The sequence below is a fragment of the Engystomops pustulosus genome, chromosome 4 (genome assembly GCF_040894005.1).
Source record: "Engystomops pustulosus chromosome 4, aEngPut4.maternal, whole genome shotgun sequence".
NCBI classification, from domain to species: Eukaryota; Metazoa; Chordata; class Amphibia; order Anura; family Leptodactylidae; genus Engystomops; species Engystomops pustulosus.
Genome location: NC_092414.1, coordinates 5,496,168 through 5,510,360, shown reverse-complemented (window position 1 = coordinate 5,510,360; position 14,193 = coordinate 5,496,168). Strand labels below are relative to the sequence as shown.

The 14,193-nt window shown below is 52.6% G+C and overlaps 1 protein-coding gene across 3 annotated transcripts in view; it reads left to right on the top strand.

The window, feature by feature from the left end:
* The first annotated feature begins 11,108 nt into the window (after positions 1-11,108).
* LRP6 (LDL receptor related protein 6) overlaps positions 11,109-14,193 on the top strand; it is a 47,657-nt gene continuing 44,572 nt past the window's right edge. The window contains exon 1 of one of the 3 annotated variants that reach the window (XM_072144865.1): positions 11,109-11,470. In XM_072144865.1, coding sequence (XP_072000966.1) covers positions 11,416-11,470 — 55 coding nt within the window. In that variant the 5' untranslated portion in view covers positions 11,109-11,415. Of the gene's footprint in view, positions 11,471-13,465; positions 13,507-13,616; positions 13,646-14,193 lie in introns of those variants that run through there. The other 2 variants (XM_072144867.1, XM_072144866.1) reach the window with 2 other exon arrangements.

Below are 14,193 nucleotides of genomic sequence, written 5' to 3'. Positions count from 1 at the left end.
AAGCCGACATCACATCCCGATCTAGATCCTTCCTGCCCAAGAGGTGTGAGTAGAAGGATCTGACGACCTCCAGGATCCCTGATCTGGACCTTTTCAGGGATCCCGTACTGTCAACCAGTCCTGTGACAACTTTACCATTCACTGACATCCTGCAGTTTCTGTAAGGGTCGGGCGAGCGGTATTTCCCGTAATCCCTCTCAAAAACCAAAGATGCGTGTCTATCGTACTGACACCTCTTCAGCAAGGATTTCACTCTGGAGATGTCCTCACGACTACCTCCAGTCGAGACGAGATGCTCGAGTTTCCTCCTCAGGCCCTGATACAGGCGGTACCTGTCCAGGCTCCTGAGGCTCGAGAGCTGGCGGAAGAATCTCACCACCCTTTTCTTGAGCATCTCCCACCACTCTGACTTACTGCTACAAAGGCCCAGCAATGGTACCTGGCTCTGAAGAAAGTCCTCAAAGGATTGTCTGATCTCTGCTTCTTCCAGGAGAGACGAATTGAGCTTCCAGTAGCCTCTTCCCATCCGGGGGGTCTCTGTAACATTCAGAGAAAACAAAATTAGACAGTGGTCGGAGAACTCCACCTCAACAACAGACACTGCTGAAGAAATGGCTTCCTCCTTTAAATAAAACCTGTCTATTCTAGACCTGCAGCTACCCCTATAATAGGTGAACCCCGCGTGGCCTGGGGTGTGCCGGATGTGGACATCCACCAGGCGAGCCTCACTGGCTATGCTATTAAGAGCGACGCAATCATAAGTCAGCTTGTCTCTGGAACCTCCCCTATCCTGGGACCTCGTGACAGCATTGAAGTCCCCTCCAAAGACCACCTGCCGACTTGTAAAAAGGTAGGGCTTGATCCTCATAAAGAGACACTTCCTGTCCCACTTGGACTGGGGACCATAGATGTTAATAAGACGAAGTTCTTGTCCCTTCATGAGGACATCCAGGATCAGGCACCTCCCCATTTCTAACTCAATAACTCGTCGGCATTCTACCGGTGCGGTAAAAAGGACCGCCACTCCGCTATACGGCTCGGCCGCAAGAGACCAATAGGAAGGCCCGTGTCTCCATTCCCTCTTAGCTTTAAACACGGCCGCCAAATCTGGCAGCCTGGTCTCCTGCAAAAATAAAATATCGGCTTCAACGCGGCCGAGAAAATCAAAGGCCGCAAATCTAGCCGCATCAGACTTAATGCTGGCGACATTAATGGACGCCAGTGTCAACGGAGTGGGTGCCGCCATCATAAGTGATTGAGTTAGACGGCTTTCTTTTTACCCATCTTACCACCACCCTCGGGAAATGAACACCCCCTTTTTAGACATATTGTGGTGTCCATCTCCCGCACCTCTGATGCTTCAGGGGCAGATCCAGGACCTGCACCCTCATCCTCGTCTCCAGACTCTGGGCCAGTCTCCCCTCCTGAGGACCCTGACTCCCCAGGGGGAGACTCGGCACCTCCTGCAGGCTCCGCCACCTCTGGCCCTTCGCCCTCAGCCCCTCCATCGGCAGGAGAGGCTCCGTCCAGGGCCAGGAATCGATTTGAAAGTTCGACCAGCGGGGGGTCGGTTGCACCTTCCTTGGGTACCTTAGTCAGGGAGGGAGAAGATCTTACACCTCCCTTCTTTTTACCCTTTTTCTTCTTTTTGGCGCCACGCTTACGCTTTTCCTCTAGCCACGCCCTATTATCCTCGTCCATACTCTCATAATGGGAGGAGTCTGAGGACGTGGCACCTTCCTTTCTCTCGATCCTCCTGACCTCCTCATCCAGTACATCATCCCCTGGGGCCTCAGCGACAGGTGTGGTCTCCAGGACAGCGCCAGAGGTTGTCCCAGCAGCCCGAGACTCCCCCCGCTCTCTCTCCTGTTGACGCTTCTCTAGACGCCTTAGCTGGGCAGGCGTCTTTTTCCTGTCTTTCTTCCTTGGCCCCTCCATTCCTCCGCCTCTGCTAGTCCCCTCCCCAGCAGATTCAGCCTCATGGCTTTCATCCGCTGAGGCTGAGCCCGCATTAGCGAAGGAAAGAGGACAACGACTATACGGGTGACCGAGATCACCACACAGGTTACACCTAATCTGCCCTGTACAGGATGCAGCGAGATGGCCGACATCCCCACACAACGCACACTTCTGCACGGTGCAGTTTGCGCTGAAATGTGTGGGGTCACCGCACCTGTGACACAGCTTAGGCTGCCCCCGGTAGAAGATCAGGATCCGATCCCTCCCCAGGAAGGCTGATGAAGGGATGTGGGCGACTGAGTTACCTGAACGCCTCAACTTCACCATGAAGGTCCAGGCCCCTGACCAGATACCATACTCGTCTCGATTTTTCTCTGGTACTCCCAGTACCTCTCCATAACGATTCATCCAGGTCATGATGTCAAAGCAAGATAGTGATTCGTTACGGGTAAGAACGGTCACTTTCTTGAGTTCGCTCTGGCGGGACACTGCTTGCACAGCAAAGTCCCGCCACTCGGGCTCGTTGTATCTCAGCTCATAGTTGGACCAGAAGAGCTCAAGCCCCTCCGGCCGAACAAAGCTGACATCAAACTCAGATGTACCATAGGGATGGATCAAGGCAAAGATGTCAGCCGCCTTGAAGTCCATCTTCAGCAGCAGCTCAACTACCCGTGCCCGAGGGGGACACACATCACTGCCACGCCACCGAAGACGGACCACATTCCTACGGTTAGCACCCGGCCCGGTTGTCGGGAGCAACCATGGTGTCTCCCTGCCTTTTTGCTCTCGGAAGGCAGACAGGCCGTGCCTCTCTATCCAAAACGACAAATCAACCTCCTGCCCCGCTACATTGATCGTCCTTTCTCCCTTCTGTAAGGCCTGCAGGAGGCGCCGTTGCAAAAAGCCGTCCACAGAGCCCAGAGACGAGGATGATGGAACCCTACTTCCCCCAGCAGCGACACTGGCATAGCTCTTAATAGGGGCCGCCACTGGGGGAGCAACCGGACCAACCCCTGCACCCACCACATTAACACTACCCACCTCCATGCCACTCGCACCACCAGTCACCCCCATAACTGGTAATGTTTTTGCACCACTCACACCAGCATTTGCTCCAGCTGGACCAGCAGCAACATTAGGGGCCATAAGGGAAATAGGGGACATAGGGGGCATAACCACCTCCGCATCTTCAGGCACAAGGGACGAGGGTCCCCCTTTAGGGCATTGCCCCGAGGGGACCCCAACTCTTGTCACTCTTGTGCCCTCCACATCATCAGTAGCAGATGTTAATTTAGCTTTCTTATAATTAGGTATTTGGCACCTGCATCCGGACTTGGATCATCCCCAACACCAACACAAAATAAAATTTTACTGTCCTGTCTGGGAGGTCCGGAGCCCTCAGCCTCAGCGACCCCTCCACGCTGCTGCCGCCCCCCACCTAAGTGATCAGCAGCAAACGGCTGTAAATACTAATCCATGACATTATACTGTATCATGTAATTCTTGGTGATGACACTAGAGGGAGCCCTGGTTATTGCTATTATGCGGCTTCTGTTGCAATGTGTCAGGTCCCTCCACACACTGATACATATCTGCCTCTCCACAGCCTATAACAGTGGTGGCGAACCTATGGCACGGGTGCCGGAGGTGGCACTCAGAGCCCTCTCTATGGGCACCCATGCCATCACCCCAGCGCAGAATTTGCCAGACAGGACTCAAGGTTTCCTGCAGTCCCAGGCAGTCCAGGAAGCCTAGAAGGAAGCTACAATGATTACACAAAGCTTTTTCTCCTTCTTTCTCCTGTATTGTGTCCTCGGGTGCCTATACAATATAAACCTGTGACAGAGCAGGGAGTAATAAGTTACTGATAAAATTGTGGCTTTGGCACTTTGCGAAAAATATGTGGGTTTTGGATGTAGTTTGGGCACTCGGTGTCTAAAAGGTTTTCCATCACTGGTCTATAAGATCCCAGTCACATCAATATATAGAGCAGTGTGAGAGGTAGTCACAGCCCCGCCCCCTGCCTGTATATCCTGTGTGAGAGGTAGTCACAGCCCCGCCCCCTGCCTGTATATCCTGTGTGAGAGGTAGTCACAGCCCCGCCCCCTGCCTGTATATCCTGTGTGAGAGGTAGTCACAGCCCGCCCCCTGCCTGTATATCCTGTGTGAGAGGTAGCCCGCCCCCTGCCTGTATATCCTGTGTGATGGTAGTCACAGCCCCGCCCCCTGCCTGTATATCCTGTGTGATGGTAGTCACAGCCCCGCCCCCTGCCTGTATATCCTGCGTGATGGTAGTCACAGCCCCGCCCCCTGCCTGTATATCCTGTGTGAGAGCTAGTCACAGCCCCGCCCCCTGCCTGTATATCCTGTGTGAGAGGTAGTCACAGCCCCGCCCCCTGCCTGTATATCCTGTGTGATGGTAGTCACAGCCCCGCCCCCTGCCTGTATATCCTGTGTGAGTGGTAGTCACAGCCCCGCCCCCTGCCTGTATATCCTGTGTGAGAGGTAGTCACAGCCCCGCCCCCTGCCTGTATATCCTGTGTGAGAGGTAGTCACAGCCCCGCCCCCTGCCTGTATATCCTGTGTGATGGTAGTCACAGCCCCGCCCCCTGCCTGTATATCCTGTGTGATGGTAGTCACAGCCCCGCCCCCTGCCTGTATATCCTGCGTGATGGTAGTCACAGCCCCGCCCCCTGCCTGTATATCCTGTGTGAGAGGTAGTCACAGCCCCGCCCCCTGCCTGTATATCCTGTGTGAGGTAGTCACAGCCCCGCCCCCTGCCTGTATATCCTGTGTGAGAGGTAATCCCCGCCCCCTGCCTGTATATCCTGTGTGATGGTAGTCACAGCCCCGCCCCCTGCCTGTATATCCTGCGTGAGGTAGTCACAGCCCCGCCCCCTGCCTGTATATCCTGTGTGAGAGGTGGTCACAGCCCCGCCCCCTGCCTGTATATCCTGTGTGAGAGGTAATCCCCGCCCCCTGCCTGTATATCCTGTGTGAGAGGTAATCCCCGCCCCCTGCCTGTATATCCTGTGTGAGAGGTAGTCACAGCCCCGCCCCCTGCCTGTATATCCTGGGTAGTGGCAGTGATTGGCAGCTCAGTCACATGACTGGTGGTCGCTGCTGTTGATGTTCAGTGATTTATGGTTTTCCCGACTCATTGGGGGTCATTTACTAAGGGCCCGAATCGCGTTTTCCCGACGTGTTACCCGAATATTTCCGATTTGCGCCGATTGTACCTGAATTGCCCCGGGATTGTGTCGCACGCGATCGGATTGTGGCGCATCGGCGCCGGCATGCGCGCGACGGAAATCGGGGGGCGTGGCCGAACGAAAACCCGACGTATTCGGAAAAACCGCTGCATTTAAAACCCGAAAAAGTGTCGCTTGGTGACCGCTTACCCTCACCTGGTCCGAGGTGGTGCATTCCGGCGCGTGGAGATGATTTTCAGCGCAGCAGCGCCACCTGGTGGACGGCGGAGGAACTCCCTTCATGAATCCCGGCCGGACCCGAATCCAGAGCAGAGAACGCGCCGCTGGATCGCGAATGGGCCGGGTAAGTAAATTTGCCCCATTGTCTCCACATTTATTACCCCAAGTGATTCCTGGATACTGTCCATCCACACAAGGTGCTACTGTATCTCAGCATGGAGTATCACAATGTACACACAACTGTACACAAAGATTATGGGCTTAGATACAGCAGGTCCTAAAACAGTATCACACAGGATAGGATTAGATACACAGCTCAGCAGTCAGTATCACACAGGAGAGGATTAGATACACAGCTCAGCAGACAGTATCACACAGGATAGGATTAGATACACAGCTCAGCAGACAGTATCACACAGGAGGGGATTAGATACACAGCTCAGCAGTCAGTATCACACAGGAGAGGATTAGATACACAGCTCAGCAGTCAGTATCACACAGGAGAGGATTAGATACAGAGCTCAGCAGTCAGTATCACACAGGAGAGGATTAGATACACAGCTCAGCAGTCAGTATCACACAGGAGAGGATTAGATACACAGCTCAGCAGGCAGTATCACACAGGATGGGATTAGATACACAGCTCAGCAGACTGTATCACACAGGAGAGGATTAGATACACAGCTCAGCAGTATCACACTGGGTTAGATACACAGCTCAGCAGACAGTATCACACAGGATAAGATTAGATACACAGCTCAGCAGACAGTATCACACAGGATAAGATTAGATACACAGCTCAGCAGACAGTATCACGCAGGAGAGGATTAGATACACATCTCAGCAGTCAGTATCACACAGGAGAGGATTAGATACACAGCCCAGCAGTCAGTATCACACAGGAGAGGATTAGATACACAGCTCAGCAGACAGTATCACACAGGACAGGATTAGATACACAGCTCAGCAGACAGTATCACACAGGAGAGGATTAGATACACCGCTCAGCAGACAGTATCACACAGGACAGGATTAGATACACAGCTCAGCAGACAGTATCACACAGGAGAGGATTAGATACACAGCTCAGCAGACAGTATCACGCAGGAGAGGATTAGATACACAGCTCAGCAGACAGTATCACGCAGGAGAGGATTAGATACACAGCTCAGCAGACAGTATCACACAGGATAGGATTAGATACACAGCTCAGCAGACGGTATCACACAGGAGAGGATTAGATACACGGCTCAGCAGACAGTATCACACAGGAGAGGATTAGATACACAGCTCAGCAGTCAGTATCACACAGGAGAGGATTAGATACACAGCTCAGCAGTCAGTATCACACAGTATTGGATTAGATACACAGCTCAGCAGTCAGTATCACACAGGAGAGGATTAGATACACAGCTCAGCAGTCAGTATCACACAGGATAGGATTGGATACACAGCTCAGCAGACTGTATCACACAGGATAGGATTAGATACACAGCTCAGCAGGCAGTATCACACAGGATAGGATTAGATACACAGCTCAGCAGACTGTATCACACATGATAGGATGAGATACACAGCTCAGCAGGCAGTATCACACAGGATAGGATTAGATACACAGCTCAGCAGTCAGTATCACACAGGATGGGATTAGATACACAGCTCAGCAGGCAGTATCACACAGGATAGGATGAGATACACAGCTCAGCAGACTGTATCACACAGGATAGAATTAGATACACAGCTCAGCAGGCAGTATCACACTGGAGAGGATTAGATACACAGCTCAGCAGACAGTATCACACACGATGGGATTAGATACACAGCTCAGCAGACTGTATCACACAGGATAGGATGAGATACACAGCTCAGCAGGCAGTATCACACTGGAGAGGATTAGATACACAGCTCAGCATGCAGTATCACACAGGATAGGATTAGATACACAGCTCAGCAGACTGTATCACACAGGATAGGATGAGATACACAGCTCAGCAGGCAGTATCACACTGGAGAGGATTAGATACACAGCTCAGCAGACAGTATCACACAGGAGAGGATTAGATACACAGCTCAGCAGACTGTATCACACAGGATAGGATGAGATACACAGCTCAGCAGGCAGTATCACACTGGAGAGGATTAGATACACAGCTCAGCAGACTGTATCACACAGGAGAGGATTAGATACACAGCTCAGCAGACAGTATCACACAGGAGAGGATTAGATACACGGCTCAGCAGGCAGTATCACACAGGATAGGATGAGATACACAGCTCAGCAGGGAGTATCACACAGGAGAGGATTAGATACACAGCTCAGCAGACAGTATCACACAGGAGAGGATTAGATACACAGCTCAGCAGACTGTATCACACTGGAGAGGATTAGATACACAGCTCAGAACAGTGTAGGGGGCACTTTGTTCTTTTCCCTGTGACCTCAGCTATGGATATTTGGATGGTGATACAAGACTCCGGGGGCCCTATGTACCTAAACCTATGCTGCCGGCCCCATCCCTGACATCACATATATACCATATAGACATCACCGGGAGGAGAGCCGCTCCCTTCTACCTCTGCTCCGTCCTGATCTTCATCCTTATCCTCACGGTTCTTCACAGTTACAGAACTTGATAACTTCTACCAGATGTCTCCACACTGCGTCCCTAAATACTCCACAGTCACTTACAGCATAATGTCTCCACACTGCGTCCCTAAATACTCCACAGTCACTTACAGCATAATGTCTCCACACTGCGTCCCTAAATACTCCACAGTCACTTACAGCATAATGTCTCCACACTGCGTCCCTAAATACTCCACAGTCACCTACAGCATAATGTCTCCTGGATTAAAACCATGTCCTTATTTATTTACAGCGCCCACTAATTGTTATACGACATCCCATAACGTACAGCACCCCGCCCCCTCATTAAGGGTGCCCCCCATTTATTCATATGTAACACTGCAGTCTGTTGCTGCTCCCGGATGTACCATTACACCATGGCTAGTTTTGGTAATCATTCAAAAACGGTCCAAGAATGCGCCGTGTGACCGATATAATGTATATACTGTGATGTATATAATGTGTTGGTGTATATAATGTGATGTATATAATGTGCTGGTGTATATAATGTATATAATGTGATGTATATAATGTGCTGGTGTATATAATGTATATACTGTGATGTATATAATGTGTTGGTGTATATAATGTGATGTATATAATGTGCTGGTGTATATAATGTATATACTGTGATGTATATAATGTGCTGGTGTATATAATGTATATACTGTGGTGTATATAATGTGCAGGTGTATATAATGTATATAATGTGGTGTATATAATGTGTTGGTGTATATAATGTATATACTGTGATGTATATAATGTGTTGGTGTATATAATGTATATACTGTGGTGTATATAATGTGCTGGTGTATATAATGTATATCCTGTGATGTATATAATGTGTTGGTGTATATAATGTATATACTGTGATGTATATAATGTGTTGGTGTATATAATGTATATACTGTGATGTATATAATGTGTTGGTGTATATACTGTGATGTATATAATGTGCTGGTGTATATAATGTATATAATGTGTTGGTGTATATTGTGTTGGTGTATATAATGTATATAATGTGATGTATATAATGTGTTGGTATATATAATGTATATACTGTGATGTATATAATGTGCTGGTGTATATAATGTATATACTGTGATGTATATAATGTGCTGGTGTATATAATGTATATACTGTGATGTATATAATGTGCTGGTGTATATAATGTGATGTATATAATGTGTTGGTGTATATAATGTATATACTGTGATGTATATAATGTGTTGGTGTATATAATGTATATACTGTGATGAATATAATGTGTTGGTATATATAATGTATATACAGTGATGTATATAATGTGTCGGTGTATATACAGTGATGTATATAATGTGTTGGTGTATATTCTGTGATGTATATAATGTGTTGGTGTATATAATGTGTTGTATATAATGTGTTGGTATATATAATGTATATCCTGTGATGTATATAATGTGCTGGTGTATATACTGTGATGTATATAATGTGTTGGTGTATATAATGTATATAATGTGATGTATATAATGTGTTGGTGTATATAATGTATATCCTGTGATGTATATAATGTGTTGGTGTATATACTGTGATGTATATAATGTGTTGGTGTATATAATGTATATAATGTGATGTATATAATGTGTTGGTGTATATAATGTATATCCTGTGATGTATATAATGTGCTGGTGTATATACTGTGATGTATATAATGTGTTGGTGTATATAATGGGGGTCATTTACTAAAGGCCCGATTCGCGTTTTCCCGACGTGTTACGCGAATATTTCCGATTTGCGCCGATCGTACCTGAATTGCCCCGGGATTGTGGCGCACGCGATCGGATTGTGGCGCATCGGCGCCGGCATGCGCGCGACGGAAATCGGGGGGCGTGGCCGAACGAAAACCCGACGTATTCGGAAAAACCGCCGCATTTAAAAACCGAAAAAGTGTCGCTTGGGGACCGCTTACCTTCACTTGGTCCGAGGTGGTGAATTCCGGCGCGATGAGATGACTTTCAGCGCAGCAGCGCCACCTGGTGGACGGCGGAGGAACTACCTTCATAAATCCCGGCCGGACCCGAATGCAGAGCAGAGAACGCGCCGCTGGATCGCGACTGGACCGGGTAAGTAAATGTGCCCCAATGTATATACTGTGATGTATATAATGTGCTGGTGTATATAATGTATATCCTGTGATGTATATAATGTGCTGGTGTATATAATGTATATAATGTGATGTATATAATGTGCTGGTGTATATAATGTATATAATGTGATGTATATAATGTGCTGGTGTATATAATGTATATAATGTGATGTATATAATGTGTTGGTGTATATAATGTATATAATGTGATGTATATAATGTGTTGGTATGTATAATGTATATTCTGTGATGTATATGATGTGTTGGTGTATATACTGTGATGTATATAATGTGTTGGTGTATATAATGTATATAATGTGATGTATATAATGTGTTGGTATATATAATGTATATTCTGTGATGTATATGATGTGTTGGTGTATATACTGTGATGTATATAATGTGTTGGTGTATATAATGTATATACTGTGATGTATATAATGTGCTGGTGTATATAATGTATATACTGTGATGTATATAATGTGTTGGTGTATATAATGTATATAATGTGATGTATATAATGTGTTGGTATGTATAATGTATATAATGTGATGTATATAATGTGTTGGTATATATAATGTATATTCTGTGATGTATATGATGTGTTGGTGTATATACTGTGATGTATATGATGTGTTGGTGTATATAATGTATATAATGTGATGTATATAATGTGTTGGTGTATATAATGTATATAATGTGATGTATATAATGTGTTGGTATGTATAATGTATATACTGTGATGTATATAATGTGATGTATATACTGTATATACAATGCTCTGTGCCGTCCTCCCCTGGGTCCCCCGGCCGGTTGTTTACATCCCTCCTCCCCGGCCTCGGCCCCTCCTCCTCGGCCTCGGCTCGTCACTACAGGCCGCGGTCTCGTCTCTCCGCTCATAGAAGACAGGCCCCAGGAATGTAGTTCCGGCTGCAGCGGAGGGGGAGGGGAGACAGGAAGTAGTCCCTGCGGAATTCCGCGCCGTGCTGCGCCGTGGTGGCCGCTGGGCGGAGGGCACCGAGTACAGGGCACACAGCGGCAGGCAGTGCGGTGATACCGGGCACAGGGGGCGCACACCCCCCGGGAGAAGCGGCCGCAGCCCGGGCACAGAGAGGAGATCAGTCCGCGGCAGGAGGGAGGAGAGGAGACGCCGCTTCACACGCAGCATGGAGGGTCCGGAGCGGAGCGGCAGCCGGGGCCCGGACACCCAGGAGCACTGACCACCTACCGCCCGACCTACCGGAGCCCGCGATGTGCAGCGGACACACACAGACATGGGCGCCGTGCTGAGGAGCCTGCTGGTGTGCAGCCTGAGCTGCCTGCTGAGGGGTGAGCGCCGCCATGTTACCGGGGGGAGCACCGGGGAGAGAGGGGGGAGACCGGGGGGAGAGCCGCCATATTACCGGGGGGTGAGGGGGGATGTGCTGAGGAGCCTGCTGGTGTGCAGCCTGAGCTGCCTGCTGAGGGGTGAGCGCCGCCATGTTACCGGGGGGAGCACCGGGGAGAGAGGGGGGAGACCGGGGGGAGAGCCGCCATATTACCGGGGGGAGAGGGGGGGATGTGCTGAGGAGCCTGCTGGTGTGCAGCCTGAGCTGCCTGCTGAGGGGTGAGCGCCGCCATGTTACTGGGGAGAGAGGGGGGAGCCCCGGGGAGAGGGGGGGATGTGCTGAGGAGCTGCTGGTGTGCAGCCTGAGCTGCCTGCTGAGGGGTGAGCGCCGCCATGTTACCGGGGGACCGGGGGGAGAGCCGCCATATTACCGGGGAGAGAGGGGGGAGCCCCGGGGAGAGGGGGGGATGTGCTGAGGAGCCTGCTGGTGTGCAGCCTGAGCTGCCTGCTGAGGGGTGAGCGCCGCCATGTTACTGGGGAGAGAGGGGGGAGCCCCGGGGAGAGGGGGGATGTGCTGAGGAGCTGCTGGTGTGCAGCCTGAGCTGCCTGCTGAGGGGTGAGCGCCGCCATGTTACCGGGGGGAGCCCCGGGGAGAGAGGGGGGAGCCCCGGGGAGAGGGGGGGATGTGCTGAGGAGCTGCTGGTGTGCAGCCTGAGCTGCCTGCTGAGGGGTGAGCGCCGCCATGTTACCGGGGGGAGAGGGGGGAGAGCCGCCATATTACCGGGGGGAGCACCGGGGAGAGAGGGGGGAGACCGGGGTGAGCGCCGCCATATTACCGGGGAGAGAGGGGGGAAAGCCGCCATATTACCGGGGGAGCACCGGGGAGAGAGGGGGGGATGTGCTGAGGAGCTGCTGGTGTGCTGCCTGCTGAGGGGTGAGTGCCGCCATATTACCGGGGGACCGGGGGGAGAGGGGGGAGAGCCGCCATGTTACCGGGGAGAGAGGGGGGAGCCCCGGGGAGAGGGGGGATGTGCTGAGGAGCTGCTGGTGTGCAGCCTGAGCTGCCTGCTGAGGGGTGAGCGCCGCCATGTTACCGGGGGACCGGGGGGAGAGAGGGGGGAGCCCCGGGGAGAGAGGGGGGATGTGCTGAGGAGCCTGCTGGTGTGCAGCCTGAGCTGCCTGCTGAGGGGTGAGCGCCGCCATGTTACCGGGGAGAGAGGGGGGAGCCCCGGGGAGAGAGGGGGGAGATCCGCCATATTACCGGGGAGAGAGGGGGGAGATCCGCCATATTACCGGGGAGAGAGGGGGGAGCCCCGGGGAGAGAGGGGGGATGTGCTGAGGAGCTGCTGGTGTGCAGCCTGAGCTGCCTGCTGAGGGGTGAGCGCCGCCATGTTACCGGGGGACCGGGGGGAGAGAGGGGGGAGCCCCGGGGAGAGAGGGGGGAGATCCGCCATATTACCGGGGAGAGAGGGGGGAGATCCGCCATATTACCGGGGAGAGAGGGGGGAGCCCCGGGGAGAGAGGGGGGATGTGCTGAGGAGCTGCTGGTGTGCAGCCTGAGCTGCCTGCTGAGGGGTGAGCGCCGCCATGTTACCGGGGAGAGAGGGGGGGATGTGCTGAGGAGCCTGCTGGTGTGCAGCCTGAGCTGCCTGCTGAGGGGTGAGAGCCGCCATGTTACCGGGGGGGGGGAGCCGCCATATTACCGGGGGGAGAGGGGGGAGCCCCGGGGAGAGAGAGGGGGGATGTGCTGAGGAGCTGCTGGTGTGCAGCCTGAGCTGCCTGCTGAGGGGTGAGCGCCGCCATGTTACCGGGGGACCGGGGGGAGAGAGGGGGGAGCCCCGGGGAGAGGGGGGGATGTGCTGAGGAGCTGCTGGTGTGCAGCCTGAGCTGCCTGCTGAGGGGTGAGCGCCGCCATGTTACCGGGGGACCGGGGGGAGAGCCGCCATATTACCGGGGAGAGAGGGGGGAGCCCCGGGGAGAGAGGGGGGGGATGTGCTGAGGAGCCTGCTGGTGTGCAGCCTGAGCTGCCTGCTGAGGGGTGAGCGCCGCCATGTTACCGGGGGGAGCACCGGGGAGAGAGCCGCCATATTACCGGGGAGAGAGGGGGGAGCTCCGGGGAGAGAGGGGGGGATGTGCTGAGGAGCTGCTGGTGTGCAGCCTGAGCTGCCTGCTGAGGGGTGAGCGCCGCCATGTTACCGGGGGACCGGGGGGAGAGCCGCCATATTACCGGGGGGAGAGCCGCCATATTACCGGGGGGAGAGCCGCCATATTACCGGGGGGAGAGCCGCCATATTACCGGGGGGAGAGCCGCCATATTACCGGGGGGAGAGCCGCCATATTACCGGGGGGACAGCCGCCATATTACCGGGGGGACAGCCGCCATATTACCGGGGGGACAGCCGCCATATTACCGGGGGACCGGGGGGACAGCCGCCATATTACCGGGGGACAGCCGCCATGTTACCGGGGGACCGGGGGGAGAGAGGGGGGAGCCCCGGGGAGAGAGGGGGGGGTGTGCTGAGGAGCTGCTGGTGTGCAGCCTGAGCTGCCTGCTGAGGGGAAAGAGCCGCCATATTACCGGGGGGAGAGCCGCCATATTACCGGGGGGAGAGCCGCCATATTACCGGGGGGAGAGCCGCCATATTACCGGGGGGAGAGCCGCCATATTACCGGGGGGAGAGCCGCCATATCACCGGGGGACAGCCGCCATATTACCGGGGGACCG